This window comes from Hydra vulgaris, chromosome 07 (assembly GCF_038396675.1).
Source record: "Hydra vulgaris chromosome 07, alternate assembly HydraT2T_AEP".
NCBI classification, from domain to species: Eukaryota; Metazoa; Cnidaria; class Hydrozoa; order Anthoathecata; family Hydridae; genus Hydra; species Hydra vulgaris.
The window spans coordinates 3,355,017-3,370,000 of record NC_088926.1 but is presented as its reverse complement, the minus strand read 5'-3'; the positions used below and the strand labels follow the sequence as shown (position 1 = coordinate 3,370,000).

At 27.0% G+C, this 14,984-nt stretch overlaps 1 protein-coding gene across 1 annotated transcript; it reads left to right on the top strand.

Annotated features, from left to right (window-relative positions):
* The first annotated feature begins 2,224 nt into the window (after positions 1-2,224).
* Positions 2,225-2,731, top strand: LOC136082502 (uncharacterized). Its single transcript, XM_065801909.1, has one exon. The coding sequence runs from the start codon at positions 2,225-2,227 to the stop codon at positions 2,729-2,731; it is 507 nt and encodes a 168-aa protein (XP_065657981.1).
* The last annotated feature ends 12,253 nt before the right edge of the window (positions 2,732-14,984 follow it).

Sequence of the window (14,984 nt, the reverse complement as noted above, 5' to 3'; positions counted from 1 at the left end):
ATATATAATTTTATTTAAACAAAATTAACACAAACAATCCATCACAACCAAAAATCAAAGAACCTTTGTCTTACTTTAAACTACTGTTTTTAGGAAAAATATCTGATTTAACTAAAAAAAGATTGAATTCAATTGTTAAAATATATTGCTGTTCTGTAAATTTTAAACTAGTTTTTGTCTCACTAAAAGTTTCAAAATTTTTCTCCTCTAAAGATCCTATTCCTCTAAAGTTCAAATCGTTTGTGGTCTACAAATTCGTATGTGCAGGATGTAACTCCTGTTATATAGGCAAAACTACTCGCCATCTCAAGACACGGATAACTGAACATTATAAGAGAGACAAAAAATCACATATCTATAAACATCTCCATGGTAATTAAAATTGTTTTGTGCAATTAAATGAAAAGTGTTTTTCCATTTTAGATTCAGCATCTAATAAGTTCGAATTAAAACTTAAAGAAAGCATGTTAATAGAATGGTTAAAACCTGGTATGAACAAACAGGTCAACCATGTCCAATTGACACTTTCTGTTTAGTTATTACTTTCTATGTATTATTTTTTTATTATTATTAACCTATTCTTTCGTCACTTCCTATTTGTTTTTTTAGTATGATTATGTTATTCTTATAATAGTTTTTGTTGTATTTTTATAATTAAATTAATAGTTTGTACACAGATAATTACATTTTGTATTGCTATTGAAAAAATCACCTATATAGGTATTTAAACAAATTTAAAAATTAAACTTCAACTGAAGATGACTATTGATAGTCGAAACATGTATTGTTTAGAATTAATAAAATGGTTTTATTAATTAAAAAGTTTGTCTTGTTTATTAAAATAAATATATATATATATACAAATATATATATATATATATATATATATATATATATATATATATATATATATATATATATACATAGTAAAGTTTTTCTGCAATGTTTAATTAGACGAATAGTGTCGTCTGTAATTTCAGTGTGGATTTTTCCAAATTCTATTGTTTTATCTAAAATTTCGCTGTAATTGAGGGGTAAAAATCATTAATATCAAATTGTATAAATGTGCATTCATTTTTATTACTAATTTTAGAAAACCAATTTATAACATCAGTGGTGTTTTTTCGTTGTTGCAAATTTAATTTTTTCAGAATATTATTATTTATTTCGTCTAATTTAATTTTACTAACGTGCCCTAGTTCACTTTTTGAAGGTACTAGTAGCCTACAAAGGAGTTTATTTTGAAAATTTGGTTTATGATCTTTTATTGTGATAAAAGCTTGCGCTGGTGCGACTGATTCAATTCTAGAATCTAAATTAATTGTTTTAACAATGTTTTGGCCTTCTTAATTAATTGAATTTTCTAAGTTTTTGGGGGCTTTTGCGTAGTTATTAGAAATAATATCTCACAGTAATTTATGGTGATTATCTGGGGCAATTTGGTATATGTTGCTTGTTTTATCATCAAAAACTAAAATATTAGGGTTTGATTTTATATTATTAATGTCTAACTTGAGTTCCTTTTGGAAATCATTGTTAATATTTCGAAATTTTATTGTTTTAATCAAGTGTAATAAATCGTTTTCAAAGTTTTCTAGGTTAGGAATAAATGGTGGGGCATTTTTTGTTTTGAATCCAAAATTTTCTTTTTGGTTATTTTCAGTTAAAGTACTTTTTTTGTTTTCAGATTCTAAGAAAAAATGGGCTTACCAATGAGTTCTTTTAATAAAATGTTCAATTTTTTCAATTGAAGAAATAGTATAACTTTTTTTGTCTGGGATTGGGATATTTTTAAGGGAATTTTAGATAAAACAATAGAATTTGGAAAAATCCACACTGAAATTACAGACAACATTCTTCTAATTAAATATACACACACACACACACACACACACACACACACACACACACACACACACACACACACACACACACATATATATATATATATACATATATATATATATATATATACATATATATATATATATATATATATATATATATATATATATATATATATATATATATATATATATATATACATATATTTATATATACATATATATATATACATATATATATATATATATATATATATATATATATATATATATGTATATATATATATATATATATATATATATATATATATATATATATATATATATATATATATATATAATTTTTTAGTTCCAAGCAAAGACATTTTAAAAGGAGAAAGATGGATATTAGCAGAACAAATTGTTTGGCTGTGGATGGGAGTGAGACAAGTACAAATGCATTTGATTGGTATGTAAAAAACTATCATCGTCCATCTGATTCTTTGATAATACTTCATATACATCAAACACCCCAACTACCTTTGATGGAAATTTCATCAGGAGTTTTTACGACTACTGAGGAGCATCGTTGCAGAATAATAGATAGTGTTAAAGAAGCCGAAGCTGTCGTTGAAAAGTTCAAAAATCTTTGTTTAGAAAAAAAAATTGAATGCAAGGAGATAATTTTAGAAAAAGATTTTGTATCTCTAGGATTTATGATATGTAAATTTGCAAAAAAAAAAAAGGCAACCGTAATTTTAATGGGACAGCGACCCTTAGGAGCAGTACCGAGAACAAGTTTGGGTAGCACTAATGACTATGTAATTCGGCATTCAATTGTCCCTGTTATAGTTATACCTCCAATCCATTGTCCTACCCTTCCCAAAAAAGACTTTTTTCAAACTTAAATGTGTAAGCATTTTATATTATTTGAGGTCAGTTTCTTTATTATGGACTCTATAATTTACTTCTTGACTTCTTTTTTTTTTTGACTTCTTTTTGTTTAATTTTTTTTTAGACTCATATTTCTTACAGATTTTTAATTAGTCTTGAGTATATTGTTTAACAAAAAATGTTTTTATATAAATCTTTTTAAAGAAATAATATTTTATTGCATGTTTTTACATGCATTATTTTATTTTAACAATATTTTATTGCATGTTTTAACTAAAATTTGTTCATACAAAGAAATTTATTTGTATTATTTATAATATGGTAGTTGTGAGATAACTTAATAATTCTAGGTATTTGGCAAGATGAGCGCTTTAATTTGATGTCTTTTACACATGTAATGATTTATTTTTAACTAGAATATGACATACTTGCTATGAGAATATGACATAATTGCTATACAATTTCTATGAATCAACTATGGAACACACAAGTAATTGAATTGGCAAAAAAAAATTAAAAAACAAACTCAGTTTTTATGTAAAATACCGTGATGTAAATAAATAAAATAACACACATAAGCATAAGAACAAGAATTGAATATTTTGAATACATAATATTAAGTATTTACGGAATGGCAAATTATTGCAGTATGTTTTTAATAATTTAGTTTTGTTTATTATTACAGAAAACAAAATATTTTAAGTAACTATCCTTAAAGCCTGCACTAGGCAAATTGGAAATTGTCAAAAATTGTTTAGTGGTCCATTCAGATAAATTATTCAACATCATCATACAGGGGTAATTCTAGGAAAATGAGGGGAGAAATCTAGGAAAATGAGGGGATGAAAAAGATTATGCTGTTCTTATCGTCAAAATTGAAGGTTTCTGGAAGGAGATCTTAAATAAGTCAATGCATAATTATATATATATATATATATATATATATATATATATATATATATATATATATATATATATATATATATATATATATATGTATATGTATATACATATATATATATATATATATATATATATATATATATATATATATATATATATATATATACATGTATATATATATATACATGTATATATATATATATATATATATATATATATATATATATATATATATATATATATATATATATATATATATCGTGAACATTTCTTAGTGTGTGCAAAAAAAATAGCCGCCTTTAATAATGATCAAATTTTATCAAAACGCCGTATTTTTTTGGCAATTTTTCATTTACTGTTGATCTTAAAATTTGCCACACTTCACACACGCCACCAGCCGGCACTATATATTTATATGTATATATATATATATATATATATATATATATATATATATATATATATATATATATGTATATATATATATATATATATATATATATATATATATATATATATATATATATATATATATATATATATATATATATATATAGGCTTTTATGTGTTTATATAGATTTATTCAAAATATAAATTAGGTTGTTGCCACTGCTATTTATCTAAAAAATGGTTGCCGAGCCAGCGCTCGCCAGCCAGTTATTTACGCAAATGGTTGTAAAATGGAATTAAAATAAACTCTGTAGTATCCATAATCTTTTTAAGTTTCCTGATTACCCCAACCGTATTTCGAGACCTTTCTCCCTGTTTGTAAGTATGCTTTAAAGAAGAAGAAAAATTCTTCTATTAGATTAAGCTGTGGCGTGTACGCTGGCATATACTTAATAGCTATGCTTTGAGAGGCTAATGTTTGCCTGTAATAAGACCGTAAGGACTTCTGCGGGCACCTAAATAAAATCAAACAAAAAATTGGGACTAACGCAATAATTAAACCAGTTATTCACAAAAAACTTTAAATCTTTAAAGCCCCATATAATTGTCTGTTCTATTGCGTTTACTTCTAATCTTTTTTTAAATCCTGTTAACTTTAAGTTCATCTGGATCAAAGATATTAACATATTTTCAATGAACCTCTATCAAATGATACTTGTACTATTGAATTATTCAATGCTCCCTAGACCAAAGTTAATAACGCCGCCCGGCGGCAAAGTAAATTTCTGCCGAAAGGCCAATTTTTTAGGGGGGCGGAAGCTGTTAGCGGCGGCCTTCCATTCAAATTTTAGCGGCAAAACGTTCTTTCTTCCACCTCCAGTAGCTTCTGCCCTTCTATTGGCGGCCGCAGCCAGAGTTATTTTTTGGAGAAAAAATGTTTTGGAGGCCGATGCCATTAGGGAGGCGGAGGCCATTGGTGGCCGCCTCCAGATAAAATTGTTGAGGCAGAAGCATTTAGAGGCTGCCTACAATGGCTTCTGTCTTATAACTGGCTGCGTCTGCCGAATTGGAGGCGGAAATATTTGCCTCTCGCCGGCGGATGTAATTAATAATAATTGCTTTAAAGCAATTTAAAGCAGCTCGTTTGCTTTTAAGCAATGTTAATTAGAAACAAATGTTAAATATTTGACATCAAGTTTTATTTTATATGATTATTTTCAAAAGTTTTGATAATTTAAATTTTTTTTTTTGTAAACTAACAAGTTAAATAGAATAAATTAGTAGCTTTATTATTCAAAACAAAAGTTAAAAGTTGGAAACTTTACTTTTATGCCATTGACGAATAAATCTATTTGACAAAAAAAAATTACAATAAGTAATTAAATTGATTGAGTTTTTTAGAACAATTCGACATGCTAAAATTTATATCTATTTTATCTTTTGCATAACGTTAAAATACTTATTTTTAATAATTGGATATTGTAAAAGTTATTGAAAAAATATCTGCTGTTTATAAAAAATGTGCGACCACGCTGTATTACGCTAATAGTTTTTTCAAATTACAAAAAAAAAAAAATTATAAACTTTAAATATATATACTTTTATAAATGCTTTTTATATTATACTCTATACTTTTAAAACGTTTAAAAATATAGACTCATCTACTTTTATACGTTTAAATGTTTTAAGCGAATAAAAGTTTAAAACGTTTAAAAGTTTAAAATTTATTCGATAGTCCTAGAAAAACAACCGCTCTGACAAAATTATAATTTCTTTTTCAAAAAAAATTTTAAATAGTCAATAAATTATATAAAACAAAACTTTGATGTCAAATATTTAACATTTGTTTATAGTTAATATTTTAATTGCTCGTTAACTTAAAGACAAACGTGCAATAATTTTTCATTACATCCGCCAGCGGGAGGCAAATATTTCCGCCTCCAATTTGGCAGCCGCATCCAGCTGGGATGCAGAAGCTATTGGAGGCGGCCTCCAAATGGTTTTGCCTCCAAAATTTCTTCTGGAGGAAATTTATTCCATCATTGGCTTCCGCCTCTCTATTGGCGTCGGCCTTCAAAACATTTTGCCTCCAAAAAAAAAACTCTGACTGCGGCCGCCAAAAGAAAGGCGGAAGCCATTGGAGGCGTGATAAAGAAAAATTTGCCGCTAAAAGTTAATTGGGAGGCAGCCGCCGTCTGCTGCGGAAGAAAAGTGGATGCGAGAATATTTACACCGTTTATCGACACTGCCCCAGAATATAATCTTGTAAAAAAATTAGAAGAATCTTTTACAAAAACTTTCAATAAACCCTTTATTTTATCACCAACTTTAAATTTTAGACTGAACTATGTGACAATGTATTACAGTTTTTTTTTTAATTATTTGTTGTTGTAGTTGTTAAGGTGTTTCCAGGAGCCCTAACGGTCTTATCACGAAGCCCGCAAAGAGCATTTAATTTGAAGCTTACGCCTCCTTCCTTACCCATGTGGCTTGTTGGGCTAAAGCTAACGTTGAACCTTAGGCCTCTGGGTTCTGAGCCAGAACTCAAACCACTGTCCCACGGCTACTTTAGGTTAATTCAAGATATCGCAGCAACTGCGTCACTCCTGCAAAGTGGTCAGAAATGCTTGAAAATGCAAAATAATTCAAAAATACTAATTTTTAAAAACAAACTTAATTTTTATGAATTAATAATTTTTAAACCTTCAAGAAAGCATACTTGGAATAATTTTTTAATTTTCTAGTGCACTGAATTATTACATTTCGTCTCATTAAAGGAGCCAGGATAGAAATTAAGTTATAGAAATTGAAAAATAACAAAATATTTTTACTGTTTAAGGCTAAATTTTTTAATATGTTGATTCCAGTTTTACAAATTTGGAGATAATTTGCAGCAAGATTATTCATAAAAGAAGCTCAGTGTAAAAGGATTAACTTGATAGTCACAGAGAGTAAAGAATGCAAGTAGAAAATAGGAAAGCTTTGAATAATTTTAAAATTCTTACCTATAAACTATAGATGATGTCTCAAATTAAAAAATTGTTGTTAATGTTGTAAAAATAGTTTTATATTTTTCAGTTTCTATAATTTAATTTCTACCCTGGCTCCTTTAATGGGACGAAATGTCCCATTAATGAAGCCAGGGTAGAAATTAAATAATCCAGTGCACTTCACAGTGGTCTGAATAACTTGATTTTTGGATATAATTTTAAAAAATCTGTAATTTTTGCTGTTATTATTAATTTTAAACACAACATTCTCCAGGTTATTCAAAAATATTTAGTTTTCATATTTTTTCTCGAAAGAAAAGTCAATAACCATATCCAAGAGCGATTAAAAATCGACGAATTATTTCTTCCAAAAATAAAGTATTTTTTCATTTGTATATAAATTTAAAACTATATGCACATGTGTATAAATTTTTTTTAAAAAAATGTTAAAGTATAGTATTTAATTTGAAATAATAATTTTTTATTATAGTATATTTGCATAAGTTATTTATGCTTGAAATTAGCATAAAATAAAAGTTTTTTCTTCAATTTCAACTTCTTCCTTAAACTAACGTACGCATGCATGGACTTGATCGATATGATTTTTTTGAATCCTAATATATATTGTTTAAAAAAAAAATCAGTTGCAGATATTAATCAAACCAACTTTACAGCTCCCAAAATATACCTATTTTATGTTATCAAAAATACTTGTGTCTCTATTTTTGTTTTATTTCTATAAATACTTGTTCAAAATTTTTTTTTCTTTGTACAATCGTACTTGCTACCTAAATTGTTAAAAATAGTTCAAATATTCATTTTTATAAAATGTTCCATATATTTAACTGGATGAAAATACATTAATTAAATGCATATTTTAGTAAATTTAAAATCCATGTAAAATGCAAATTCCGCTATTAAAACATTATATTTATAGTATATTTTAGACATCTATCATCGTATATGTATACATATTTAAATATATAATATTGAACTGAATCTATATGTTATTTTATATTTTGTGTGTTTTTAATTATAATTTTAAAGAGCTTGTAATATATAATTACAAGATTACATATTACAATTATATTGAATATAATTACAATATATAGAGAGTTATATATAGTTACAAAAAAGTTTTAGTGTAAAATGTACATCCTAAGACGTTTTTTTTATTTAGTTTAGTTTGATCGAATTGGCCAGTTTAATCAAATTAATCCAAACTAGTCCAATTGGACCGATTTTATAAGCTTTTTTTCTATCAATTCCTCTTGTTTTACATATGGGGAAATGTGTCAGAAAAATAAAAAGGCAGTGTTGGAGTGAGAGGTCTATACCAAAAGCTATTGAGGCTGTAAGAAAAAGAGAAATAAGATTAAAAAAAGCATGCAAGCAGTTCAATGTACCACGGAGTACATTGCAAAGAAGGTGTAGATATAATTTGAACTTTGTACAAGCCTCGTTGAAATCACTTGGATCAGTAAAATGTGTGTTTTCTATTGAAAAGGAAAATGAGCTGATGACTCATATCAAGCAATTACAGTAACTTCCAACTTTAATTAGTGGCTGCTTGCAGCCTTGTTGGAAGCGAAGATGTTTAAAAAGAAAAAAAAAAAAAAAAAAATTGGAAGCTATGCTTTTTGGTTTAACACCTCAAGTTTTGCGTAAAGTTGCCTACCAGTTTGCTAAACTTAACAATCTCCATAAAAGGTTCAATTCAAAGTGTGAACAAGCTGGTGATAAATGGTTTCGTAGATTTTTGACTCGACACCCACAATTATCTGTAAAAACACCAGAGCTAACTTCTGCAGCAAGAGCACAAGATTTATTCAAGTCAGTGTCGGAAAGTTTTTTGATTTATTACAAGCATTGCTATTCTATCCAAAAATGGTTGCTATTCGTGGAAAGAAACAGTTTGGATGCTTAACTACTGCTGAGCATGAGCAGTTGGTAACAGTGAAAATCTGCATAAGTGCGTCAGGCAATTTTGTGCCACAAGTCGCAAAGTTTCGTTTAACTTTAAATTAAGTTCAAAAGTTTTTAATTTTTCATTTGTTAATTTTTCATTCAAAAGTTGATAACTTTTCGCTTCTTCAAAAACGTCAGTTCCATGTTACAAATTAAAATTTCTTTATTTGATAGGTGAAATCACCAGATAATATAGGTAGTTTTTTATCCAAATTGGAAACTGGGAGATTCTCTTCATTAAATTTTGTTTTAATAAAAAAGTTTTTAGAACCATTTCCTAAAGGGATGCATACTATAGAAGTTAGGGTAACAGAGCATGAAAAGTCATCATTAGCAATTTTCAATGTTAAATCAGAAGGTACAAAAACAGTAGTTTGATTGGGAACAATTTATTATTATGGATAGAAGTAAGGGTAGAACAAGCATCAGAAGGTGACAAACCAACAACATCCGAAAAAGCACCAATAGAAGTAGGGCTAGAGCAAACATCAGAAGGTAACAAATCAACAACATCAGAGAAAGCATCATTATAAGAAAACAGAGCTTAAAAAATCTTTTGTTAATTCACACGAGATTTTTTTTTAAACATCTTTATTTTAACAAGGCAACCACTGTAGGCAACCACTTTTAAAGTTGGAAGTTACGGGAATAGCCAAGAAGTTTATATAGCTAGATAACAATTAACAGACGACTTAAAAGGTTGCAAAAAGATGGGTAAGTCCATCGTGCTAGACTTTATCAAAAGCCTTTTATATCCAGAGCAGCAGAATTTGCCAAACCACCTCTATCTAATGCTGTGTAGTACCGTTCTGTCACATCAGTTAGCAAGTCAGTTCTAAAACAAGATGATTGAAATCTATATGTTTCTTATGTCTTCTGCAAATAGAACCACCTTTAAGCTTTCAGGATGATTATTAGTTTTGGTTAAAAGTTAACTCATTACTTAGAGACACTAGTGTGAATTAAGAGTGTTTATTGCCTCAGGGTCTGTGCGTTTTGTGATTGTGATGTTATTGTTGTGATGTTTTGTGTTGATAGTCAACTTGGCTTACCTTCTCGATGGTGTCTATTGTTAAAAATGATTATTAGTTTGTTTCGTTATTGAAACTTGCTACTTCTAATCATTCACTAAAAGCCAAGAAATAAGTTTTAGAATGAAAACATTTTTGTATGTTATTTTCATTTTTTTTATTTTAAGCGTTTTCATAGATTCACATAAACAATCCTAAAGAGTAAGTTTCTTATTTTATACTTATTTATTTTTAAATGTTTTTAATTTTTTTATTTTTAAAACGAATTAACAAAATATTTTTAACACGTTATTGTGTATCTGTGTTTCTAATAATAATATTTTTACATTTTTAGATATAATTTCTGCTATTATACCTGCCTATTGCAATTGTAAGTACTGCAAATTTCAGAAAGTTCATTTGCTGTAAGTTATTTTCATTAAAAATTAAATTTTAACTTTATTGAAGAATCTTCTGTCAATTAAATAGGTCATTTTGAATAATTTCGACAGATTTCAATGCCCTTACACATTAAGTTACTGATCAGTTGGTAAATTAAGCAATGATTTTATAATGATTCCTTTATGCATATTTGTATGGTGTAATTATAATATAACCCCAAATTTTATTTTCCAAAACTAAGTAAATAAGTGAAAACCATCAGTCTGTAAAATAGATCATTCTGGTTAATCTCGTCAGATGAATAAAAATGGGACTACTATGAAAAATTTTGGTTCAAATTTAATAACGATTTAAAAATATCAAATATATTCAAAGTATACCGACTTTGAATATATTTTTGCCCAGTTGGTTTGAGCAGCCCTTTTGAAGTAATTTACTGACCGGTCTGTAAATTATACAATAATTTCTAAGCGATATACTATTTGGATTCCATGATTCCTTTATGCATATTTGTATGGTGTAATTATAATATAACCCCAAATTTTATTTTCTAAAACTAAGTAAATAAGTAAAAATCTTCAGCCTGTAAAATAGATGATTCTGGTAAATCTCGTCAGTTAAACTAAAAAATTTTGGGGTGTTTTATTTTCTTATATTTGTTGCACCACTATGGAAAATTTAAAGTCAAATGTAATAATTGTTCAAAAGTAATTCTAAAGTCAGTATGGCACCAAACTTAAGTAAATAAGTTAAAATCCACAGTCTGTAAAATAGACGAATCTGGACGATCCCGACTGAATTAAATAAAAATATTTTGGTATTTTATTTTCTTATAGTTGGTGAATCGATATAGTTGGTGAATCAATAAAAAATTTTAAGTCAAATGTAATAACAGTTTAAGAGTTATTCAAGAGTCAATATGACAACAAAACTAAGTAAATAAGTAAAAACCCTCAGTCTGTAAAATAGACAATTCTGGGCAATCCCGACAGAATTAATTTTTTTTTTGTATTTTATTATCTTATAGTTGTTGAATCAATATGGAAAATTTCAAGTCAAATGTAATAATGGTTCAAAAGTTATTCAAAAGTCAATATGATCCAAAAATACTCTCTTTTTTCGATGCCATAACACTGCAAATTTTCCTTACTATACCCTATACCTTTCGTCAAAAAAATCATCAGTTTTTGCAATACAAAAAGTTTAACAACTTTAAATTTGCTTAACTTTAAAGGCCGAATGACCCCTCATTTTTTAAATCAAGTCAAGCTTTATACAATGATATAAATTATATATGCTTTTTTATATTTTAAAAAAATCGTCTGGGATGGCTAACACGGACAACACTGATGTGTCGCTAGTCACATGTTGCAAGTTAAGATATTTGTAAACATTTTTTATTTTATATATACTATTTATACCTACTCACAAATATTATTTTTACAAAATATATTTTATCAACTATAAAATTAAAAAAAAAAAAAATTTCAAATGTCAAGTGACAAATAAATAAACAATTGTATAACAGACACCATCGAGAAGGTAAGCCAAGTTGTCTATCAACACAAAACATCACAACAATAACATCACAATCAAAAAACACACAGACCCTGTGGCACTATACACTCTTAATTCACACTAGTGTCACTAAGTAATGGGTTAACTTTTAACCAAAACTAACGATCATCCTGAAAAGCTTGAAGGTGGCTCTATTTTGCAGATTTTAACATTCAAGATAAAGTCTTAAAAATAGTTTTTTTTTAAATCAAATAATATAAAATATTTTTAAAAATGGCTGTCAATTTTCTAAAAATTAGTTAAAAAATCACATAAAAATATCAGAGATAAACTCATACTTATCTTTTATTTCATTTATAAAAAAAGTCCGCAAATGGTCCTTGATGTGTTATTGTTATGTGTTATATTTAGTTAGAGATTTTAAAGATAATTCATTATTTTAAGTTTTAAAACTTTTTGAAAATCAAAAATGTCAATTTTTACCAGAAAAAACAAGAAAGTTAAATAATATATCTCAAGATATATTATTTAACTTTCAAAACGTCTAGCTAAAAAGTAAGATATTAATGCAAGTATCAATTTCAAATGTAAAACTGTGTGTATAGAAGAGGTAACATAGTGGTTTATCGACCATATTTTTGTAGACTTATTTATTATGATTAAAATAATACGAAGGGTGTGTAAAAATACATATATTCTTCCATGAACAAAAAATATAACTTATATTCCAACATATTAGGACATTAAAACATTCAACATTTAACCAATTTAGCCATGAACCTTGGTTACTTAATTGCATATTTTAGTGTAGACTGAGCCAAACGTAAAAATATTCTAGTTTAAACGACCCTTTGTTTTAATAGTCGCGCGAACAATTCGCGTTATAAGACTTTTGGCCCAATAATTGCGATATAATATGAAACCGCAAGCAAAAAAATGAAAGCTTTTTCTGCAAGTCTTAACTGGGTCGTCGACGCTATATCTAAAAAACAAAACTTTTAAACCAAAAGCTGTTTTCAGATTTGGATTCAGCATTATCGATTTAGTATAAATAACATCAAAACTTTGATTTAGGCAAAATGTGTCAAGTATTAAAGACCACTGTGCACTAGAAAAAAATTATTCCCAGTATACTTTCTTGAAGATTTGAAAATTACTAATTCATAAAAATTGAGTTTGTTTTTAAAAATTAGTATTTTTGAACTATTTAGCATTTTCAAGCATTTCTGACCACTGTGTCCTGACCGTAAATTTCTTTTTCTAGTAACCTTGTTAAAAGTAGAAATCAGTTTTCTAAATTTTTTGCTTGAAAGATCAACCTTTATTCAAAGTTGCTTGAATGTTTCTAAGGAGATTAGCTGGAGTTTGTCCACAGGCTAAGCAAAATTAATTTTCTGAATTTGTTTGTTCCATAATCATTTTTCCCTAGATTATCGAAGAAGCCATTTATCGACATTAAATATAAGTTTGGAATTTTGGTAGATATCATCACAGAGCTTACTCAAGTTTCACATAATTAAATATCTGAATAATGAATTTATTTTAAAAGATGTTTAACTTTTGAATACAGGTTTAAATGTTTATGATATAAGGATTTTTACAGCACTTGATTTGCTCTAAGTCACGATCTAAACATATATTGTTGATGGTCATTTGAATATACTAATATGATATTATACTTTAAAGTTCTATATTGTATTGCAATAAAATTGTTTTAAATTTTTTAATTAGTCATACTTTATTTATCTTCCTATTCAAAACAATGCTGACTCTCCCAAAACATAAGTTTTTAAAATTTTTTTTGTGAATTCGGAATCCTCAATAAAATGTTTCTCCTAATTTTTTTCCCTCCTCTTCTACTGTCCTGATTTAAAAAACAAAGTTCACAAATTTTATTTTTAAATAATTGTTCCTAATATACTTTTCTATTTTTTCATTGTTATAATCTTAAAATGTGTGTTTTATTTTTGAACATTTACGGTTCAAAATAAAATACACATTTTAAGATTATAACAATGTTATGAGTAATATATTATACTATTACATGTTAATTTTTATAGATTTATTAAACCAATCAAGGTATTAAAATTTTAAAACATTAAATGCCAAAAATTATTTTAAAATAATCTAAAATAATCTGTTTAAACAAGACTAAATGCTAAATGTATTATAAACTATAACCAATTCAAATTTATAATGTTTAATGGTAAAAAGGGGAGAAGAAGGATGTTCCCCTTTATTTTTTTTATTAAAAAGAGTCCAACAACATACAATATGATGCGAGTCTTAGTGCTTTGGTAGAAACAAGACTCAAATCAATACTTGTGTTAGGAAATTAAAAACTTAATTTTTTTGAAAAATCCGATGGTGCGTTTTTAGACGGGTGAGAAAAGATGGGGGGGGGGGGGGGAAGACGGTTGACAGCAAAGCTAAATAAAGTTCACACAATTAATTTATAGGATAAGAATCAAATGAAAGTTTTGAAATAGCTTTTTTGCAAGAAATATGTTCTTAATTATTAAGAACATATTTCTTTCCCCCTTCTATCTATCCCCTTTTCCAACCGTCTAAAAACGCACCACCGGATTTTAAAAAAGTTTAATTTTTAATTTTCTAATATATATATATCTAAATTAGAACATTTTTTTTAGTTGGATAAAGTACGACTTGTGGGTCTGTTTATGACACAGGTTAGTAATAATCTAATTGTATTTCTTTGTTGAAGAGTTTTCCAAGTGAAATCTTCACCACGAATTAGTCCTTAGAGTTTCATTAAACTCTTTTTACAATGTGATAACCGATAACAAGTTTTGAAAGTTATTTTTTTAAAGGAATTTATTTGTTTTATAAATGCAATGAAAAAAAAGTGCTCAGTTTTAGTTAGATTAACAGACAGTTTAAATACATTTAAGATATACTTAGTTTTAGAATTCGATTATTGACTGTTTTAAACAAAAGTTTTAATACAACTATGAAAATCAAACAAACTTGTGTCACAAAAAAATAAAATTGGTATTAAAATGATACTTTCCGAAATCTTTTGCTCATGATTTAGTCTGCTGAAGTCCCTTTCATAGATATAGAAT